The 21,665-nt window shown below is 47.9% G+C and overlaps 2 protein-coding genes across 3 annotated transcripts; one reads left to right on the forward strand and one right to left on the reverse strand.

Annotated features, from left to right (window-relative positions):
- LOC310670553 (uncharacterized protein) lies at window positions 1-8,665 on the reverse strand. Its single transcript, XM_083426076.1, has 4 exons — window positions 8,523-8,665; window positions 6,314-7,167; window positions 4,945-5,071; window positions 1-2,926 (listed from the first exon to the last, which is right to left on the reverse strand). The coding sequence occupies exons 2-4, from the start codon at window positions 7,049-7,051 to the stop codon at window positions 1,971-1,973; spliced, it is 1,821 nt and encodes a 606-aa protein (XP_083282202.1). The 5' UTR covers window positions 7,052-7,167; window positions 8,523-8,665; the 3' UTR covers window positions 1-1,970.
- Window positions 8,666-10,743: 2,078 nt separating this feature from the next.
- On the forward strand, window positions 10,744-18,697 carry LOC310670503 (uncharacterized protein). Of its 2 annotated transcripts, XM_083425955.1 has the most exons (4): window positions 10,744-11,309; window positions 11,739-11,855; window positions 14,002-14,136; window positions 16,067-18,697. In XM_083425955.1, exons 3-4 carry the CDS (start codon window positions 14,115-14,117, stop codon window positions 17,596-17,598), a joined length of 1,554 nt encoding a protein of 517 aa, XP_083282081.1. In that variant the 5' UTR covers window positions 10,744-11,309; window positions 11,739-11,855; window positions 14,002-14,114; the 3' UTR covers window positions 17,599-18,697. The 2 variants fall into 2 exon arrangements, with proteins under 2 accessions (XP_083282081.1, XP_083282080.1); XM_083425954.1 differs by lacking the exon at window positions 11,739-11,855 and having other exon boundaries at window positions 11,069-11,309.
- Window positions 18,698-21,665: the final 2,968 nt, after the last annotated feature.

The raw sequence follows: 21,665 nt of genomic DNA on the forward strand, positions 1-21,665 counted from the left end.
TTTGTGGATAAGCAGGACTTTATTTACTGACTAGCAGCCTCATACACAGGCAATCCTCTGGAATCCTAAGGGCTGTATCCAGTGAAGTCCTACTCAGAGTAGACCCACTGAAATTAATGGACCTAAGTTAGTCATGCCCATTCACTTCAATCCGTCTACTCTGAGTAGGACCAGCACTGGATACAACCCTAAGTAACAACGACCACAACAAAATCACTGCAGTTTTTAAATCAGTGTTGTTCTGAAGGGTCCAGTCAGCCATCTTGATTCAAAATGGCGTCCAGCTGTATCCAAACAGGGAAGAAAGCCTGTGTGTTGAACTCAGGGACAGTAACTGGAAATTAGGTCACAATTATCTTAAGAGGTGTCCAAAAATGCACATTAAACAGACAAACAAGATTCCAAAATATACAGTGGATGTTTTAATCCAGGAATGGGGAGCCTATGGCCTTCTGGAAGTTGTTGGATTCCAGCTCCCATCAGGCCCTGCCAGCATGGCCAATGGTCAGGGATGATGGGAATTGGAGTCCAGCAACATATTGATGCTTCAAGTGCCATCTAAAAGATCTCCAGCTGCACCTGAAATCACCTTCTTGCGGCAAGTTCATACATGCATTGTTCACCCCTCATTAAGTGAATATGCCAAGGGATCACACAAAATCCACTTTTCCAGGGGAGGGGATCGCACATCACTGCCCATACGTTGGTTTTTTACTTATTTCATGTGTTTTATTACATTTTTATACCCCACCTTGCAAGGATTTCCCCTTACGAACAACCTTGTGAGGCAGGCTAGGCTGAGATCTTAAGTGCTGCTTAGGACTTTGGGGCAGGGTACTTAAGTGGTGTTGAACCACTTAAGTGGTTTTGGGTCGGAAATGCCGACCCAAGCGCTATCAAATTCAATATATTTATGACTGAACAAAGGCCAAGGAGGTCCAACTCAGTCATGTTTGACTTCAAACTGAGGAAACTTACAAAAACTAAGGAATTAGTATAAAGAATTTTGAAAAGGAAAGCCAAAGGGGTCAAATCTCTGTCCCAAAGTGGGGCGGCACCAAAACCTCAATAACAGAAGCTCAGCTAGAATAAATTGGAAAGGTGCCACCAGAGCCAAGAGGATGCCAGCGTGGTTAATGAGCAGAGTCAAGGAAGCTATTGGAGGCAAGAAGGCATCTTTCAGAAAACGTAAGTCTTGTTCAAATGTAGGGAACAAAATGGAACACAAACTTGTGGCAAAATAAATTCAAGCAGACTCTAAGGGATGCCGGGGTGGAGGAAAGAGAATACAAGGAGCACATTGCTTAAAATGTAAAGAACAACAATATACACAGGAAGTGTAAGTGACCAGCAGACTTTGAAAAGCTGGCATCAGGGGATCAAGTTAATCAATTTTGTTGAATTAAACTAAATTATTGCACGGGGTTGGACTGGATGACCCTCAGGGTCCCTTCCAACGCTACGAAATAGTTTTAACTGGATTTAGAATATCTGTGCAATTAATTGTTCCTGTTTTGAATTTGATTGTGTTGTTATCTTCCTCAGCGGGTCGTGGAAACCGCTATTCTGAATAATGCCTTTCATAGTGTAGGGGGCACTGGGGGGGGGGGGCGAGCTTATGGAACCAAGAGGGCAGTGACCCGAAAAAGTTTGGGAACCACTGCCCTAGCCCAAGGTCCCCTAAGGAAGCCTTATGGCTGAGTGGGGATTTGATCCCAGCGGTCGTATTCAATGCTAGTCCTACTCAGAGTAGACACACAGACGTTAACGGACATGACTGATGTAGGTTCTTTCGCTTCAATGGGTCCGCTCAGGCTGGGAGTGAATTGACTACAGCCTCGGATATTCACAGTCTTAGCCGGACGCTCAAACCACGACACCAGAGTCCATTGTGCATAGAAGTGAGGCGTTGGGGCCTGTAGGTCTTTGGGGCCTAACACTGTGCTGCTACCCTCCCTCAAAACCGTTGCTCAGTTCAAAACATGGCTTCTGTTAAAAATCAGTTGCCGTGGGGGGACCTGTGGGATCTGCCCGGAATGAATCCGCTTATGCCTGTTCAGACTAGAGGCTCCCGTGAAACCTTTGCCACAGTCGGAGCATTCGTACGGTTTCTCTCCCGTGTGGATTCTCTGGTGCGTCACCAGCTTAGGCCTCCGGCTGAAGCCTTTCCCGCAAACCGGGCACAGGAACGGCTTCTCTCCGGTGTGGGCTCTCTCGTGGACGCGGAGGTGGGACCTCCGGCTGAAGCCTTTCCCGCACTCAGGGCACTTATGGGGCCTCTCTCCCGTGTGGGTTCTCCTGTGCAAGATCAGGTTCGACTGCTGGCTGAAGCTCTTCCCGCACTCTAAGCAGGTATAAGGCCTCTCCCCTGTGTGGGTCCGGTGATGCTTAATAAGGTTTGCTCTCTGAGCGAAGCTCTTCCCACACTCCGAGCAGATGTAGGGCCTCTCGTCGCTGTGGGTCCTGCGGTGCCTGCTGAGGCTCGAGCAGTCGCTGAAGCTGGTCCCGCAGTCTGGGCATTTGTAGGGTTTCTCCCCCGTGTGTATTCTCTGATGACTGACAAGGTCGGCTTTCCGGCTGAACCTCTTCCCACAATCCGAGCACTCGTAAGGCTTCTCTTCCGAGTGCGTTCTCCAATCTTCACCATGATCGCTTCTGCAAAGCTGCCCACACTCAGTGCAAGAGATCCGTCCCTCGCCTTTGAAGATTCTCGGAGGGTTGGTTGTTCCATTGAATTGTTTGCAACAGCCTTGAGGACAATGAACCAAACTTTCATTCTCGGGTCCACTTCCCATGCGGCTCTCAGAGGCCTCCCAAAAATCAGGATGGGGGGAAATGTGCTGGTCGCAGATCCCTGACGATATCCAATATGGCTGCACGTCTCCAGACACTTCTGTATGGGTCTTCTCCTTCCTCAAATTACTTTCTAGAATACAAAGGGGGAGAATGCAGAAACTGAATGATTCCCTGAACAGTGGAAAAGGGATCCTCGAATCACATTTTAATAAAACAACAGGAGACATGAATATAGAAGATATCCTTGGATCCCCATGTAGAACTTTATTGAAATCCAAATCAAATACTAAGAACAATACACCCAAGCCCTGCAGCAAAGATTTGAGAACGGGGATTATTTGTTAGCAGAGATATATATGCTGATATACATATAAATGCAAAGAATTAAAATGAGCAGAAAAGGTATATTATAGGTGTTATTCAACTAGATTTTATGCAGAGCCGAGCCACTGAAATTAACAGATTTTATGCAGAGCAGAGCCACTGAAATTAACAGATTTTATGCAGAGCAGAGCCACTGAAATTAACAGAACAAACTTAGTCATGTTCATTCATGTCAATGGGTCTATTCTGAGAAAGCTGAATCCTACCTATGGTCCAGATTCAATGCTCTCTTGTCCACCAATGTAAGGGCAAGAATAGCGGTTGCAAGCTAAGACATCCAGCAAAACAGTTGTGCAACTAGAAGTATCAGCGGCTACAGCGATCAGTTTTGAAACCAGCTGTGAGATCCGTGGCCTTCTCTTGTGCAAGCGCAACTCGTAGACCGCTGAGGGACCTTTAACTCAGTGTGATGTTGAATGCCACCCTTTGTTCTGCCAGAATTTTAGCTGCTCCATCCCATTTCCATTCCTCCCGGTGATCTATTTCATGGGTAGGCAACCTAAGGCCCAGGCAAACTAAGGCCCAGGGGCCGGATCCGGCCCAATCGCCTTCTAAATCTAGCCCACGGACAGTCCGGGAATCAGCGTGTTTTTACATGAGTAGAATGTGCCCTTTTATTTAAAATGCATCTCTGGATTATTTGTGGGACATAGGAATTCTTTAATTCCACCCCCCCCCCAATATAGTCCGCCCCCCACAAGGTCTGAGGAACAGTGGACCGGCCCGCTGCTGAAAAAGTTTGCTGACTCCTGATCTATTTCATATGTAGTGAAGAATCCAGCTCCCATCAGCCTCCACAGCCATGAGAATGTAACAAGAGCCCAGCTGCAGGATCCTGCCAATGGCCCACCTAGGCCAGCAGTTCTTACAGTGGCCAACCATGCCTGGGGGAAACCCGCAAGCAGGATCTGACCCCAAGAGCTCTCTCCCCTCCTGTGGTTCCCACTGCCTCCGCCAGAACATAGCCAGCAAGACCCACAGTCAGGGATGATAAGAGGTGGAGCCCCCTCGAGTCATAGAATCATAGAGTTCAAAGCGACCTTCCAGTGTGTTAGGCTGGGCGATATCCGGTTTTCAACATGACAATATATCACTGGCTAAACATCACAATATTCAGATATAGCACAGTATCTGGATTAAGGATGGAGCTGCTTTTCAACTTTGTGAGATATCACCAGCTAAACATTGTGATATACAGTCGTATCTTGGCTCCCAAACGCCTTGGGAGTTGAACGTTCTGGCTCCTGAATGATCAAAAACCGGAAGTGATTGTTCTGGTTTTTTAACGTTCTTTTGGAAGCCGAACGTCTGGCGGGGCTTCCGCGGCTTCCTGCAGCCAATCAGAAGCTGCGGTCTGGAAGTCAAACGTTTCGGAAGTCAAACGGACTTCCGGACCGGGTTCTGTTTGACTTCCAAGGTACGACTGTGCTGATATATCACAATGTCTGAAATGAGGATGGTCATGGTTTTTCCCACATTGCGATTTTTGCATAGCGCGCACACAAACACGTATCATGATTCGCAATACATTGCTAAGTCAAAAACTACGAAACTGATAAGACAATATGGAATTCAAACCAGTTTTCAGCGATATTTGATAAAGCACCCAGCCCTACAGCATGTGCAGAATTCGGCAAGCAGCAAAATTAGGGTGGGGGTGGTGGGGAAACATTCCTACCAGAACCGGATGCCAGATTCATCAAATGTCTTTTGACGAAGCCCCTAATTGGAAACTCTGAATCCAATAACAGAAAAGGTCCTTACCCTGCGTGGTAACATCCAAGTCCTCCTCTTGTTTGATCTCCTTCAGGGCTGGCGTCTGGCACAAGTCCAGGGGTTCCGCTTCTGCCGTAGGAAGACTATCTGGCTTATCCCTGGATGACCTCATTACCTGAAACAGCATTGAGAAACAGCATTTCATTGACGGATGCCTATATATTTAGTTAAGGGAAAAAGCAAGTTAGGCAGGGGAACGTAACAGAGGAGCAGAGAAAGCAGGCAAGATAAATGTTTTTCTCCCTGTGTCTTGTACCACTAGAACTCATGGGCTTCCTCCGAGATCAGTGGTTCTCAAACTTTTTTCTCTGGGCCACACTTTTCAGAATAAAAATGTGCTCACACACCGCACCACATTTTTTTGTTGATAAGAAATACATTGGAAAACGTTGCTAGGATTGTCCTCAGTATCACTTGATGCTCTTGGTCTCATTCTGAACAGATACCTACATGTATATTCTGCAAATTATATATATATATATATATATATATATATATATATATATATATATATGAAGAGCCTGCTGGATCAGCATCCTGTTCTCACGGGGCCAACAAGCTGCCTCACAAGCAGGATCCGAGCCCTTTCCCCTTCTCTTTCTAGCAAGTGGTGTTCAGAAGCATTACTGCCTTTCACTGTGGCGGCTGAGCACAGCCATCGTAGCTAATGGCCATTGAGAGCCCTCTCCTCAATGAATGCGTCTAGTCCTCTTTTAAAGTCATCTAGGTTGGTGGCCATTGCCGCTTCTTGTGGCAGCGAGTTCCACAGTTTAACTCTTTCTTTTGTCTGTTCTGAAACTTCCAACATTCAGGCCATGAGTTTTGGCATTATGAGAGAGGTCAGGAAACTCTGCCACTGAGCCCTGGCCTTTCCATCTTGATGAGTGATCTGAAGAAGAAGAAGAGGAGGAGGAGTTTGGATTTGATATCCCACCTTATCACTACCCTAACCTCCTTTCCCTTCCTCCCCGACAACAAACACTCTGTGAGGTGAGTGAGGCTGAGAGACTTCAGAGAAGTGTGACTGGCCCAAGGTCACCCAGCAGCTGCATGTGGAGGAGCAGGGAATCGAACCCGGTTCACCAGATTACGAGTCTACCGCTCTTAACCACTACACCACACTGGCTAATCCTGCAGAGGACAAAGCCATTACTCAGTGTTCTTGTGCCCCCAAAGTGGCTTACAGTTAAATAATCCCTGGACTACAACTCCCATCATCCAGTGCCTATTGGTCACACTGGCTGCGGCTGATGGGAGTTGAAGTCTGGCAAAGATCTGGAAGGTGGTTTCCCATCCCCGGAATAAACAAAATAAAGCAAGGCTGGACGAGGACCACTCAGTTATCAAACCCAGCTACCTCCTTCTTTTCTTCCTCCTCATCCTGCCCCTGCCTCATCAGGAAATCTTCCGCCAAGGCCACCGCCTGGGAGCAAGTCTCTGGGTCCCAGGCCCTGATCCTGCTCTGGATTTCTTTCGGGAGAAGGGCTAGGAACTGCTCCAAGACCACCAGCTCCACAATCTCCTCTTTGGTGCGCCTGTCAGGCTTCAGCCACCGATGACAAAGTTCGCGGAGCCTCCGGCACACGTCCCGCGGCCCCTCCGCTTCGCGGCAGGAGAAATGTCTGAAGCGCAGCCGCAGAGTATCCTCAGCGACCGTCTCCCCCTCCGGGGCCTCTTCCTTCACTGTCCCGCCGCCTGCCCCATCTTGGGGCAGCAGGGTTTTGTGCGACTCCTCCAAGCAGAGGCCTGGTGGGAGTTTGGTGGCCCTTTGTCCTCCAGCCACCTCCCTAACGCAATTGTCCTGCAGGGTGGGCCGTGGCGGCTGAGAGCGGCCCCCGTCCAAATGAGGGGACTCGAGCGCCTTCACAAAGCCCTGAAGTTGAGCTTCCCAGCTCCGCTGCACCTCTTCGTTGCCTTCCCCGTTGGCCTGTGGCGGAACGGTTCTTTCCCAGAATCCTCTAGTGCTCCCTTCCTGGATCTCAAGAACCAGACTCTGCTCCGTTTCTGGGTCCGGCTCCTCAACCTTAATTGTAGTCCAGGGGGCAGACTTTAACTTTACACCCAGTGTCGATACATCGCCCCGCTCTACTGCCATTTTCCACTGGCGCCTGACCTGCAGTGGCCAGTTGTTTTCAGAGAAGTCCACAGGTAGAGAAGGTGGCTTATGCAGACAGAATTTAGGAATCTGGGTTAAGGAAAGGAGGCTTCTCCCTAATGGAAGGGAAAGAGAATGAAGACACATTAGACAAAACCTACAGCCTCGGGCCCCATCTGAACTAAACACTTAAGGCAGTATAGGAGGAATTTTGGGAAGTGGTTTGTTAATGGTGCTAAGTATTGTTATGAGAAACCCTATCCCCCTTCATGGATCTACAATTCCCAGAATGGCTTAACAATCAATCCCTCTCCCCAAAGAATGCTTGACAATGGAGGGAGAACGTTGCCACTGTGGCTAGGAGACATCAATGGTCTTATCCTCTATTAATTTACCTGATCCTTTTTTAAAGGTATCTGTATGTCAGTGGCCATCATTACACCCTATAAGGAAGGAAGATTTTCTCTTTTCAAGATCCCTTTTAAAAGCTGGGGAAGCCAGAACTTGCAGAGCAAGCTACACTGCCTGGCATTACTTTTTCTACACAGCTGTGAAAAGTGCTGGAGCCCCACAAGCTGCACCTGCTGAACTTCTTCCTTCTACACAACCATTAATGGTGCAGGAGCCCTGAACGCTACACTTGCTGAACTTCTAAGCAGCTATGACTGGGCGTTATCAGCATAGTGATGGTATCTGCTCCAGAATACTGCTGTAAAGTTGACTTGCATTTTAACATATCACTTTATTTTACAATGTATATTTTAAACTGCCAATTTATTGATAGTTTGTTTATTTTTTTTAAGATCAACTTGTTTTTAAATCTGACTTTTATTGATACTTTTTAATGTCTTTTTTATTTTAAGCAAGCTGCTTGGCAGTTTTTAAGATTTAAGCCATTTACAAATCCCATTAAAATAAAATAATGTTGTAGGAGCCCTGACAGCTGCACCTGCTGAACGGCTGTCTTCTATGCAGCTATGCAGAGCTATGATCAGTTTTATCAGAACAGTGACGGTATTTTGCAAAGCCGACTTGTATCTTAGCATATAATTTCATTTTACCATGCTGATTTATTTATATTTTGCATTTAAAAAGACCAACCCTTTTTAAAAACAAACCAAAAAGTGACTTTTACCAGTACTTTTTAAATGTACGTTTTATTTTAATTGAGGTGCTTGGGATTTATTTATTTTTTTAAGAGATTTAAGGAATTCACAAATCCCATAAAAAATGATAAAAAAATGTTAAAGGCGCATCTGCTGCTGCACCTCCTCCTTCTGGAGCCCTGGCAGCTGCACCTGTTGAACAACCATTAAGGGTTCCCCTGCAACAACCATTCCAGGTGCGGGACCCCTGCCCTCTTTCCGCACCTGGGCACCCTAGTATCCTAAGGGGCGCGGCGGGGGGCTTTGAGACCTTTCCCTTCCCCACGGAAGGGGGTCGCGGCCAAGGACTGAACCCACAGAAGCACCTGCTTGCAGAAGACCAGCCCGGAGCCACCTCCCTCCTCCGCTCCTCTGAACCCGCCGGGAAGAGGCTCCCGGAGTCCGCCAAAGTCCGCCTCCCCACGGTGGGCGGGCCAGGAAGTCCCCGCGCCGCCGCCGCCGCCTCCTCCTTCTCGCCGGCGGAGGGCCCGGGGGCGGGAGGACTGTCCGCTCTAGCACTTCGAACTCGCTGCGCTTAACCCTGAGAAAGCCGCTCCGAAGCAGGGCGGAGCTGCCTCCTGCCTTCCCTCTGTGCGTTTGTGTGCTTCTGCCTGAGAAAAGAGTGTGTGTTGTGTGTTTGTGTGCTGTGCTGTACTGTGCAGCAGGAGGAAGAGAGCTTGTTGGTTTCATGATAAAGTTCAACCTGCATGGAAATGAAGAAAGCTCTCATTTGCTGCTGCTGTATTATTATTATTATTAATTATCAGGCAAAAACGTTCACCCTTAACCAGACCTTTGATCTGATTGACATCCTATACCCTTTTAAAATGTGGGGGTTTTTGCGGGGGGTGTTATTGGGTTGTTGTTTTTATTTTGATTATATATACATATTGTGGTTTTTATGTTTTGTGCGGGACTTGACATCTTTCCGCAGGGCCTGCAAGACAGAGCTGTTCCGCCGGGCCTTTGGTTTGGACTCTGTCTGACCCTTATGTTTCCCTCCCCTTATGGTCTTGATTTATCAGCTACTTTAAAATGAGGCTGCATTTTAAATTGCATTTTAACTTGTATTTTAAATTGTTTTTTTTTTCTTTCTCTCACCCCCTCTTTCCCCCCCATTAAGTTTTTACTGTGATTTTATTGGTGTAAGCTGCCCTGAGCCTGGCTCTGGCCGGGGAGGGTGGGGCATAAATAAAATTATTATTATTATTATTATTATTATTATTTTGATATTTTCTGTGAACTGCCCTGAGACTTCTGGGTATAGGGTGGTATATAAATGTGATAAATATCATCATCACCATCATCATCCTCCAGAGGAATCTTCACCTGGATCAGGCTAGTGGCCCATCTCGTCCACCTTGCTGTGCTCACAGGGGCCAAACCAGATGCCTTTTCTGGAGACCATAGAATAGTAGACTTGGAAGAGACCCGAAGGGTCATCTAGTCCAACCCCCTGCAATGCAGGAATCTCAGCTGAAGCATCCATGATGGGTGGCCATCCAACCTCTGCTTTAAACACCTCCAAGGAAGGAGAGGCCACAACCTCCTGAGGGAGCCCCTTCCACTGTCAAGCAGCTCTCACAGTCAGAAAGTTCTTCCTGGTGTTTAGTCGGAATCTCCTTTCTTGTAACCTGAAGCTATTGGTTTGTCTCTCACCCTGTGAAGCAGGAGAAAACTTTCTGACTCCCCCAGAAGGTGGCGGACTGAAATTTTTAAACAGAGGGCCATCTGTCAGGAATGTATTAGTTGTGATTCCTGCACTATTTTGTGTGTGTGTGTGTGGGGGGGTTTCAACTAGATAAGTCAGTGTGGTGTAGTGGTTAAGAGCGGTAGACTCGTAATCTGGTGAACCGGGTTCGCGTCTCCGCTCTTCCACATGCAGCTGCTGGGTGACCTTGGGCCAGTCACACTTCTCTGAAGTCTCTCAGCCCCACTCACCTCACAGAGTGTTTGTTGTGGGGGAGGAAGGGAAAGGAGAATGTTAGCCACTTTGAGACTCCTGAAGGGGAGTGAAAGGCGGGATATCAAATCCAAACTCCTCCTCCTCCTCCTCTTCTTCTTCTTCTTCTTCTTCTTCTTCTTCTTCTAACTTCTGGGGATCCCTTCCAAGTCTGTTGTTGTTTAGTCGTTTAGTCATGTCCGACTCTTCGCAACCCCCTGGACCAGAGCATGCCAGGCACTCCTGTCTTCCACTGCCTCCCGCAGTTTGGTCAAACTCATGCTGGTAGCTTCGAGAACACCGTCCAGCCATCTCGTCCTCTGCCATCCCCTTCTCCTTGTGCCCTCCATCTTTCCCAGCATCAGGGTCTTTTCCAAGGAGTCTTCTCTTCTCATGAGGTGGCCAAAGTATTGGAGCCTCAGCTTCACGATCTGTCCTTCCAGTGAGCACTCAGGGCTGATTTCCTTCAGAATGGATGCGTTTGATCTTCTTGCAGTCCATGGGACTCTCAAGAGTCTCCTCCAGCACCTTAATTCAAAAGCATCAATTCTTCGGCGATCAGCCTTCTTTATGGTCCAGCTTTCACTTCCATACATCACTACTGGGAAAACCATAGCCTTTACTATACGGGCCTTTGTTGGCAAGGTGATGTCTCTGCTTTTTAAGATGCTGTCTAGGTTTGTCTTCCAAGTCTATGATTCTACAATTCTGTAAGGCAGCTTTTGATTTTCCTCACTCGGAGTATAAAAAGCAAAGAGTCCCTCTAACTGGGGGTGGAAAACATTGCACACCTGTATCCTCCACGCTGGCCTGTGAAACTTTCAGAGGTCACTACAGGCTCCCTTGGAAGGTTGTGGCCTCTCCTGCCTTGGAGGCTTTTAAGCAGAGGTTGGATGGCCCTGTGCCAGGGATGCTTTCTCTAAGATTCCTGCATTGCGGGGGGGGTTGGTCTAGATGACCCTAGGGGTCCCTTCCAACTATACGATTCTGTGATACCTCGTGCGGCCACCAGAGGCTCCCGGAGGTTGCACTGGGAAAGACAGGAAAGTGGATCCCGTCCTGCCTTAAATGATCGACTCCTCAAGGGGCTGCCTGGGCTTCCCATGCATTTTATTTTGCACGGCTTGCGGGGCGCGGCTGTCTCCGTGGGGGAGCCTTGCTGCAGCCCCTGGTAAGTTTCACAAAATGCAACTAAAGGGTGTGTGCATTTAGGGGTTTGGGTGGGTGTGTATCTGAGATCGGGTTTGCAAAATAAAGGGGGAGGGTGCCAGCAATGTGGCCTGTTTATTTCTGTGTCCAGAGGTAAGATCCGAGGCCCTGAAATTGGATACAAGAAGCGTTATGTCCTTGTTACCATTTTTAATCTCCACGGGTCTGTGGAGCGAAGGAACTCGCAAGCAAACTGATCTGCGGGTGCGTTGATATTAATTTTAATTTTTACCTGCTCAGGGCTACGTTCCTAAGGAATAGGAGTGCAGAGACAGGACTGCGGTCCAGCCCTTTTCTTTTTAATAAATGCCAATCTACTCGAGATATTTCTTTTTTTTTTTTTAGCCAATTCACCTCAGATTTTTGCATTTTTTATATTTTTTATTGCCAGAGGCAGATGTTCAATAGGGTGAAAAAGAAATCAAGAAACCAGTCTGGGGTCTGCTGCATTTGGGAACAAAGGCCATCAGAAAGGACAAAGGAATGAAAAAGCCGACAGAGAGATTCTGTGAGAAAACATTTCTCATATATTGCCTCTAATGTCTTCTGCACCTGGGGGAGAGATCTGCTCTGAGTTTTTGGATTCAGACCTTTCTAAATAAATATAAATAGTTATGTCATCCAGGCACATTTCTTTCTTACAGGGATGGGGGGTGACCCCTGGCCCCTCCAGAGGTTGTGGGGCTCCAAACTCCCATCAGCCCCTAGGCTGCGCTGCCTAGTTGTCAGGGGTGGATGGGAGTTTAGTTCAACAGCATCTGGCGGGTGCTGGATTGTCAGTTTTTCTGGACTGGCGTTGTTGTCAGGTTCCCAAAGTGTTGTTTCTGTTGTTTTTATGGTTATGATTACATGCCTAGTTACCTCATTTCCTCTCCTCGGTTTTTGATCACAGTATATTAAAATCCTGTGTATGTCGTGGATTAAAACGGGCCTGGCTAAGCACTACCTGGTGTTGGACTTCAACTCCCATCAGCCCCTGCAGCCAGTTTGGCCAACAGCAGGGGCTGATGGGAGTTGGAGTCCAGCACCACCTGGAGGGCCACACATAGACTCCCTCATCCATGGTCCAGGAGCAACACTTCGGCTTTGGGTTTAAGAGGGCCCAGGGCTTCCAGTTTCATGAATGGGAAGGAGACTGCTGAGTCTTAATCAGCAAAACCAGTTGCATATTATTATTATTATTATTATTATTATTATTATTATTATTACAATTTGTATACTGCCCTCCATCCGCAGACATCAGGGCATTTCACACCATAGAGGCCTGTAAGTAGGAATGCCAGCCCTGTAGCCTGACTCCCGAGTCCTGCCTGGTTCGTGTCTTTTTGCTCCTACATGGAGTTTAGGGGCAGAGCAACTGCTTCCATCATCATCATCATCATCATTATTTGTTTATTTTGCTTTCAGATCAAAGTTTTACAGTCACATATCCAATATACAACATAAAAACAAGATTCCAAAGAATCTCCCAGACTTTCCTCCTCCTCTTTGTGGGTCCTATTGTTAGCCATTTCCTCCTGCATCTTTCACGATAATCCAAATCTTTTACATCTCCGTTATGTCCAAAATTCACCATTAAACTACAAGTGTTATTCCAGTCCTACTAACAGTTCCAACAGTTTACAATAGTTTTTAAGATGGATTATAAATTTTCCCCATCCCCTATTAAAATTCTGGTCTTCCTGATTTCTGATTCTTCTGGTCATTTTTGCCAATTTGGCATAATCCACCAACTTAATCTGCCAGTCCCTGATATCTCCCATTAAATCAGGGACAGGGTACCTGTGGCCCTCCAGAAGTTGCTGGACTCCAAGTCCCATCAGCCACTGTAGCCAACAGTGAGGGATGATGGGAGTTGTAGTCTAATATAGCGGCAGATTCCAAAGTGCAGGGTCCCTTCATGAGTGCCATAGCCACTCTCCCTTACAGCCACTTTCCTCCTAAGATATGACCTTCATATACAGTAATTGTTTAATTATGTGAACCGCCCTGATATCTATGGGTATAGGGCAGTATACAAATTTTAATAATAATAATAGTAAAGGTAAAGGGACCCCTGACCATTAGGTCCAGTCTTGATCTCGCTTTACTGGCTGAGGGAGCCGGCGTACAGCTTCCGGGTCATGTGGCCAGCATGACTAAGCCGCTTCTGGTGAACCAGAGAAGCGCATGGAAACGCCGTTTACCTTCCTGCCGGAGTGGTACCTAGTTATCTACTTGCACTGGTGTGCTTTCGAACTGCTAGGTTGGCAGGAGCAGGGACCAAGCAAGGGGAGCTCACCCTGTCGCGGGGATTTGAACTGCCGACCTTCTGATCGGCAAGTCCTAGGCTCTGTAGTTTAACCCATAGCGCTACCCGCGTCCTTAATAATAATAATAATAATAATTAAAAATTAGGTATGCACTGTGACAGTTGGTGCAGCTCTCTGTGATTTGCCTTTTGGCTAGATCTGCCGTTTTACCTGTGCACATACCTGGGCAGATTATTGGGAGCGCTCCCATATAGAATCATAAAAATGTAGAGTTGGAATGGAGCTCACCCCGTTGCAGGGATTCAAACCGCCGACCTTCTGATCAGCAAGTCCTAGGCTCTGTGGTTTAACCCACAGCGCCACCCTCTTCTTTCTTTCTTTTTGTCCTCTTCTTTCGTGTAGGGACTGGCCTTCCTGTTTTACGCAGAGGCAAATGACAACATACGCCAGCTTCGCTGGAATGTCTGTGAAGCAAGATTCTCAGCCTATTTCTCTTTCCCCAAAGACACTATAAGATGGCGCTGGACTCCAAAACAGGTAAGACTCTGGCTGTGACAAGGATGAGGGAATCTTTATCACCTCGAGGGCCACATTCCCTTTCAGGGGCCACATCCCAGTGGTGGGTGAAGCATATAATACCATTAAAACTGCACCCCCCCCCACCCCGTATCTGAGCCGGAGGAAATAATCTGAATGGCACCGGTGAACTAATAATTCACCATTGACTGAAACAAGGATGCGAAGCCTGCATGGTCCTCCAGATATTTTGGTTGGACTACAACTCCCATCATTCCTCTCTGCTGGCCACATTGGCTGGAGCCAATGGGAGTTGTAGTCTAGCAATTTGTGGAGGGCCACAGGTTCCTTCTCATACCTACTGGAATGGGAAACAATTCAAACTTTGGAATGCAACTTAGTAATAGTCATCTTTCTTCTTGGGTGATCACTCTTAGCCAAGCAAGATTGTTTTCCATGAACACGGTCTTAACGATGTGTCCATAAGTGACTGTGGAGGCCAATTTTGGATCCACACATCCTTCCACAGTGGGAACATAGGTTTCCGGGCAGGAGTTGATCACGGTGAAGGTTTGCCAAGCATGCCTTCCTCATAGCACATTTCTGCCTTTTGTCTTGAGTTCGAGTGTCTTCAAAGCCCATGGTAAAGGCTGTTCTCCAACTGGAGCGATCGCAGGCCAGTGTTTCCCAGTTGTCAGTGTTTATACTACATTTTTTTAGATTTGCCTTGAGAGAGTCTTTAAACTGCTTTTGTTGACCGTCAGCATTGAACTTCCATTTTTAAGTTTAGAATAGAGTAGTTGCTTTGGAAGACGATAATCTGAACATGACCAGTCCAACAAAGTTGTTGTTTTTGTATATAAAGCAAACAAAAAAAATTCCCAGGACTTAATGCAATATATTTTTTGTCTACAAAAAATTGTTGTTCCCAAAGAATTAAATGAAAACTTCTCTAAGGCAATTCCTTTGATTGGATCAATTTCTCTTGCTGGTAAAAGGATGCAAGCTTTTGGATTTCACAGATTAGTTTCATTTGGCTGAAGAGATTGGCAATTTAAATTCTCAGCTATATGAACAATAAAGGGTGCTATTAATACTCCTACTACTACTACCAGCCTTTTAGAAGACATCTGAGGCAGCCCTGTTCAGGGAAGCTTTTAATGTTTGACAGACTATTTGACAGACTATGTTTGACAGACTATTTTAATATTTTGTTGGAAGCTGCCCAGAGTGGTTGGGGAAACCCAGTCAGATGGGCGAGGTATAAATAAAATAATAGTAATAATAATAATAATAATAATAATAATAATCACTACTAGTAAAGGTAAAGGGACCCATTAGGTCCTGTCGTGGTTGACTCTGGGGTTGTGGCGCTCATTTCGCTTTATTGAGCGAGGGAGCCGGCGTACAGCTTCCGGGTCATGTGGCCAGCATGACTAAGCCGCTTCTGGCAAACCAGAGCAGCACACGGAAACGCCGTTTACCTTCCCGCCGGAGCGGTACCTATTTATCTGCTTGCACTTTGACGTGCTTTTGAACTGCTAGGTTGGCAGGAGCTGGGACCGAGCAACGGGAGCTCACCCCGTCGCGGGGATTCGAACCCCCGACCTTCTGATACAGCAAGTCCTAGGCTCTGTGATTTAGACCACAGCACCACCCACGTCCCTATCACTACTAGTACTACTATTAATAAAATTTGTATACTGCCCTATACCTGTAGATCTCAGTTAACCTATGGAACTCTCTGTCACAGGAGGCAGGAATGGCCACCAACCTGGGTGGCTTTGAGAGGATTAGACAAATTGCTCTTGTACTCATGTCCTGCTTGAGGACTTGGCCAGTGTGAGAACAGGAGGCTGGACTAGACCGGCCACAGACCTGATCCAGCCAACAGGCTGTTACCTTGTTAAGAAGAAGAGATTCATTTTTTAAAAAAATCTTGTTGTCGTAGGTTGTGCTTCCATGACTGAGAGCGAGGAGATTTCCTTGCACCTCGAGCTCTCCGAACCCGGAGCCTCACCTGACAGAGCCAAAGAGAACATTTCCATGTCTCATGTGCCGGAAGAAGCATCTGTAGATCTCGCAGGTAACCCCATGGATCAGAGGAGGAGTGTATCCCAAGAGGGACTCTCGGCGGATGTCGGTGAATCGGAAAACATGCAGGCGCTTGGGAAGGCTGGCAGACGCAAGCTGCGCCTCGGGGAAAGCGCAGAGCCCGTCTCCCATCGCCTTAGACGTCAGAGAATCTACAAGCCAGAGAAAACCCGCAAATGCACGCACTGCGGGAAGCACTTTGGCTGGAGGGCGAACCTTTTGGGAGAGAAAACCCAGGCGAGGGTGACATGCTCAAGCTGCGGAGAGCTGAAGAGTCAGAGCAGGCAGCTCTCAGGAAGCAGGAAAATGCGTAAGAGGGAGAAAGCGCACCAGTGCCCCGCCTGCAAGCAGGTCTTTGCGGGGAGCTCAGAACTGGCCGTGCATAAGAAAGTCCACCAAGCAGAAAAGCCCTACAAGTGCCTGGATTGCGAGAAGCGCTTTTGCTCCAAGGCGAACATGCTCCGGCACCACCAGATCCATACCGGACAGAAACCGTATCAGTGCTTAGTTTGCGGGAACACCTTCCGGCAGCAGGAGCAGCTCGTTGCGCACGAGAGGACGCACACGGGCGAGACACCCTTCCACTGCGTGGTGTGCGGGAAAGACTTCAACAGGAAGTCGGTCTTCCTGACACATCAGAGAATCCACACGGGCGAGAGGCCGTACAAATGCTCCTTCTGCAACAAGCGCTTCATCCGCAGGGCCTACCACGCCATCCACGAGAGAATCCACGCCCGGGAGAAGCGCTACAAGTGCTCTGAGTGCGGGCAGAGCTTCAACTGGAATTCGGAGTTCATCGAGCACTTGAGGACCCACACCGGAGGGAAGCCCTACAAGTGCCTGGGCTGTGAGAAGCGTTTCGGCTGGCACTCGGACCTTATCAGACACCAGAGAATCCACACGGGCGAACGGCCCTACAAGTGCGCCCACTGCCGGAGGGGCTTCGTCCAGAGGGCGCAGCTCCTCTTGCACGAGAGGACCCACACCGGCGAGAGGCCCTACAAGTGCTCCTACTGTGGGAAAAGCTTCAGCCGCAGCTCCGTCCTCATCAGGCACCTCCTGCTGCACACCGGGGAGAAGCCGTACAGCTGCCTGGACTGCGGGAAGAGCTTCTGCGAGAGGGCGCAGCTGGTTTCCCACGAGGTGACGCACGCCGAGGAGAAGCCCTACAAGTGCGCCGACTGCGGGAAAAGCTTCAGCTGGAAGTCGGCCTTCACTCGGCACCGGAGGATCCACACGGGAGAGAAACCCCACAAGTGCCCCGATTGTGGGAAGAGCTTCATTCGAACCACCCACCTTGCCACCCACCTAAGAACCCACGGGCGGGAGGCAGACAGCGATGCTTTAATCGGGGAGGACATTTTAAATGAAGGTGGCGCCTTAATGTAGAATGAAGAATCCCTGTGAGGAGCGGTGGCTGAGACACAAGGGCAGATAGGGGGGTGTCCCGCCAACCTCGCCAGCCAGACTCCCAACTACCCGACTTCCAGTCCAGAGGGTGGCAGCACTGTCTGTCAGCTTCCTCTTTAGTCTCCATGTTTCCCTGGAAGAATTCGGCAGGGAAGATGGCAGGACAGAACTAGAATCAGTCGGCTCTGCCTGACATTGGCTCTCTGGCGCCATCTACTGTCAGGCTTCCACCAGGCTCAACAGTCACCATCCACAACTGCATACAGATGGGTAACCATCTCAACATTCGAAGCTTTGGGCTGGCATAACAGAGCACGACCCAAAAGCCCTCTGAACGAATCGAGGGCTTCAGCCGCAAGTTCGCTAGTTGGCCTTGGCCAAGCGCCCAGTTTGAAGAGCCTCGGCGTCCCCATCTAAACACTCGTGTGAAGAATTCTGGGAACTGTAGTTTATTAAGGGTGATGAGAGACATTGGGAGACACACACACACACACACACACACACACCGCCTATTCCCCTCACAGCGCTTACAATTCCCAGACCGGTTTTCCGTCCTTCTTCCCAGGGAGTTATAGCTTTCTGAGGGAAAATAGAGGGGATCTCCCAACACTCTTACAGTTCCTGGGGTTCTTCAGGAGAAGCCATGGCTGTTTAAAGTGGTACAATGCTGCTTTAAGTGTATCGTGCAGGTGGAGCCGCACTGAGAGAATTAATATCAGCGGTATGCATTTTGTATGGCGAGGGAGAATGAACCAGGGTTGGGGGGGCAGAGAAGTATGGATTGGCTGAGCTGGAGTGGCAAAAATTCACTGCAGCCCATCAAAGGAAACTCCACGCGAATCTTCAGGACCTGAAGAGGAGCCGCTGTTGCAGCAGATGGAGATTCACATCTAGTTCCCAAGATTTGGTCTTATGAGGCAAAGGCGCTAGTCCTCAACATAAGAATGTGATGTATACATCTCACTGTTGTTATTATTTTGTTGGTTATGTTTTTCTGTTTCCTTGTGTTCAACGCAGTCTTTACTTCTCTTGAGATCATCTCTTACATTGCTTGATAAAGCTAGTTGGTTTACCTCAAGTTCTTTCCTTTCTCACTCTGCCCCCTGTTAACAGGGCTGGGATACAAAGAACATGCATGTTTTATGCTGAGTGTAAATGTCACGGACGTGTGCTTGGAGTGTATCTGACACACAACTTTCTTCTTAGGATCAGGACCAAGGAAAATCTGCTGGTATATTTTTTAGTTGAACTCAGATTTGCACAGCACTGATTGGCCAGTACTTGTGTCAGTCCTGAATTTTCAGAGTTGGGTTGTTGCACAGCACTGACTGTCACTCATGAAACCACGAACCCTCCCTGACTGTAACAGACTAAAAATCTGCTCATTTAATCTGGGAGAATCATTACTATTATTATTATTCAATCAAAACATTTCCAGTCAACTGATCTAACCATTGAATGAACTTAATGTTGCAGCCCTAACTGAAACACACACAAACATTAAATAAAACAGATTATGTATTAGTGTTCTTAAACCAAGGCGTGCTTTCCCATAGCAGCGGGGGAATCAATTTACAAATGGAACACACTCAACAGGAAGTGAAACATGTTCTTATTCCAAGGCAATGTTCACAAACCAAAACACCTACTTCCGGGTTTGCAGCATTCTTCATCCAAGTTGTTCATAAACTAAACTCTTCTTAAACCAAGGTACCACTGCATAAAAGTGTTTTAAACAAAAGAGATCAGAGCAGCAAGGCAAGTGGATTACAGAAATGGAGAGCACGTAACACGGGCAGGAATTCAACAGGTGCTGCAGCGATGGGTGTAAGCTTGCTTTTTGAATTTCTGCATACTGTGGTGCACCTGTTAAGAGACAGCTAGGGATATTAATACTACCTGCCAGGTCTCAATCTAAACTTCCTTCACTGTGGAGAATCAGAACAAGAGATGTGGTAAAGCTTGATGTATCTGAAATGAGAGCAGAGCAAAAGGCTAGTAATGCCCACCTCAAATAAGAGATGAGCATCAGAACGCCAAATTATTCTCTGGCTGAGATTAAAAAATTTGTGCCAGAGAAGAATTTCAAGATTAACTTGCCCTCCAGCTATTCAACACATGAGTTTTGAAGGGAAGGGAATGTAGCTCAAGGAATGCCTGCTCTGGATGCAGAAAATCCAAAATTCAAACATAGGCATCTCCAGTTTAGGTCTGGGAAGGATTTCTGCTTGAAAACCTGGACAGCTGCTGCCAGTCAGTGTAGACCGTATTGAGCTAGATGGACCAGTGGTCTGACTCCGTATAAGGCAGATTACTACGAAGCTTCCCATCTCCCCAAGAGTTCCTCCTAGCCACACAAAATGGAAATTTATTATTGACAGGTTTGATGTGGAGAGGAAATTTGGAATGGGGTGTTTGGTACAGGCGGTAGACGCTTGAATTTTGATTTTCTTGGCGTTATGGCTCTGAGCAAGACTGTTCAGAGGCAAATGCCAAAAGCAGCATAGAGGGGGACTTGCTTCCTGGTCCTTCGCAGATAGTCGCCGTAGGATCCTGCACTGTCCCCTGGGAACTGCTGCCATCAGCCTCCGAGGATTCTTCCGTAATGCCTGAAGGACACTCCTTGCCCACTTCTTGCTGCCCTTCCAAACCTCACCAGCTGCAACTGGCACAGCATGAGTTTCCCAGGTGCCGACACAGCCTCTAGATGGGGGGTTGTGACTCCCATAATCCCTGACTGGAAGTTGTAGTTCAGCAACAACTGGAAGGCCGTGGGCTAGTCCCCACAGCTACCGATAGTACAGTGGTACCTTGGGTTAAGAACTTAATTCTTTCTGGAGGTCCATTCTTGACCTGAAACTTTTCTTAACCTGAGGTACCACTAATGGGGCCTCCCGCTGCTGCTGCGCCACCATCACGCGATTTCTGTTCTCATCCTGAAGCAAAGTTCTTAACCCGAGGTACTATTTCTGGGTTAGCGGAGTCTGTAACCTGAAGCGTCTGCAACCCGAGGTACCACTGTACTGAAGGGAACATCATGGGCTGAAGGACTGTTCTCCCTTAATTTACAGCAAGTGTTAAATCGGTTTCATCCACAGATGGGATCTTGACTAAAAATGAGGCACCCAACACATCCCACCCAATGGTGGTTTCCCAAATTGTGGCTGGGTTTGGCGTTGTGCTGTTTAAGAGCCCCAAGTTCAAATCCGCACTCCTCCCTCAGCTATGAAGCTCACTGGGTGACTTTTTGTGAGGTAAGTCACCGTCATCTACCTCAAAGGATTGCTGGAAGGATAAAATGGTGGGCGAAACGGAGCCTTTAAATCAGAGCTTTCCAAACGGTGTGTCGTGACATGTTAGTGCGTCAATCATGTGAAGGTCTGTCACGCGAATGCTCCCGGCGGCTAGAAAAGGGTTAGTTTAACCTCTGGTTTGCTAGTAAAACTGAATTACTCTGTCACAAAATGATGCGTCTAAAAAGTGTGTCACCAACATGAAAAGTTTGGAAAGCTCTGCTTTAAATTCTTTGGAAAAAAGTCTATAAAGTGATTCATTCCAAGTTGGGGTGTGTGTGTGCATCTTATCTACATAGACCAAGAGTCTTAACTTAAGTATTGTACCGTATTTTTCGCTCTATAGGACACACTTTTCCCCCTTCAAAAATTAAGGGGAAATGTGTGTGCGTCCTATGGAGCGAATGCAGGCTCCTTGGCTTTAGCGATAGCAACGCAAAGCCTCTGAAACGCAGAGGTAGCGCTCCCTCCGCACTCTGGAGGCTTTGCGTTGCTTTCGCTGAAGCCTGGAGAGCGAGAGGGGTCGGTGCACTGCCTGAAGCCTTCGGAGCACAGCGCTCCGAAGGCTTCAGGGATCTTTGAGGCTGGCGGTGGGGGAAAGCAGCGCTTCCCCCCACCGCCAGCCCCACAAGCTCGGGGGCAGAGGGAAGGCTGCATGCAGCCTTTCCGCTGCTCCCCGGCCTGCTCTTTGGGGCTGGCTGTGGGAGAAAGCAGCGCTTCCCCCCGCCAGCCACAAAGAGCAGGTTGAAAGGA

The sequence above is a fragment of the Podarcis tiliguerta genome, assembly GCF_965153285.1.
Source record: "Podarcis tiliguerta genome assembly, chromosome: 2".
NCBI lineage: Eukaryota > Metazoa > Chordata > Lepidosauria > Squamata > Lacertidae > Podarcis > Podarcis tiliguerta.

Bases quoted from the DNA above. Each gene is read 5' to 3' on its own strand.
- LOC310670553 (XM_083426076.1), bottom strand. From the start codon at position 7,051: ATGGCAGTAGAGCGGGGCGATGTATCGACACTGGGTGTAAAGTTAAAG. The intron at 5,072-6,313 runs GTAGCTGGGTTT...ATGCTGTTTCAG, and splicing joins AGGAGGAAGAAAAGAAGGAG to GTAATGAGGTCATCCAGGGA. The intron at 2,927-4,944 runs GTAAGGACCTTT...TTTGTATTCTAG, and splicing joins CTTGGATGTTACCACGCAGG to AAAGTAATTTGAGGAAGGAG.
- LOC310670503 (XM_083425955.1), top strand. From the start codon at position 14,115: ATGGCGCTGGACTCCAAAACAG. The intron at 14,137-16,066 runs GTAAGACTCTGG...TTGTTGTCGTAG, and splicing joins GGCGCTGGACTCCAAAACAG to GTTGTGCTTCCATGACTGAG.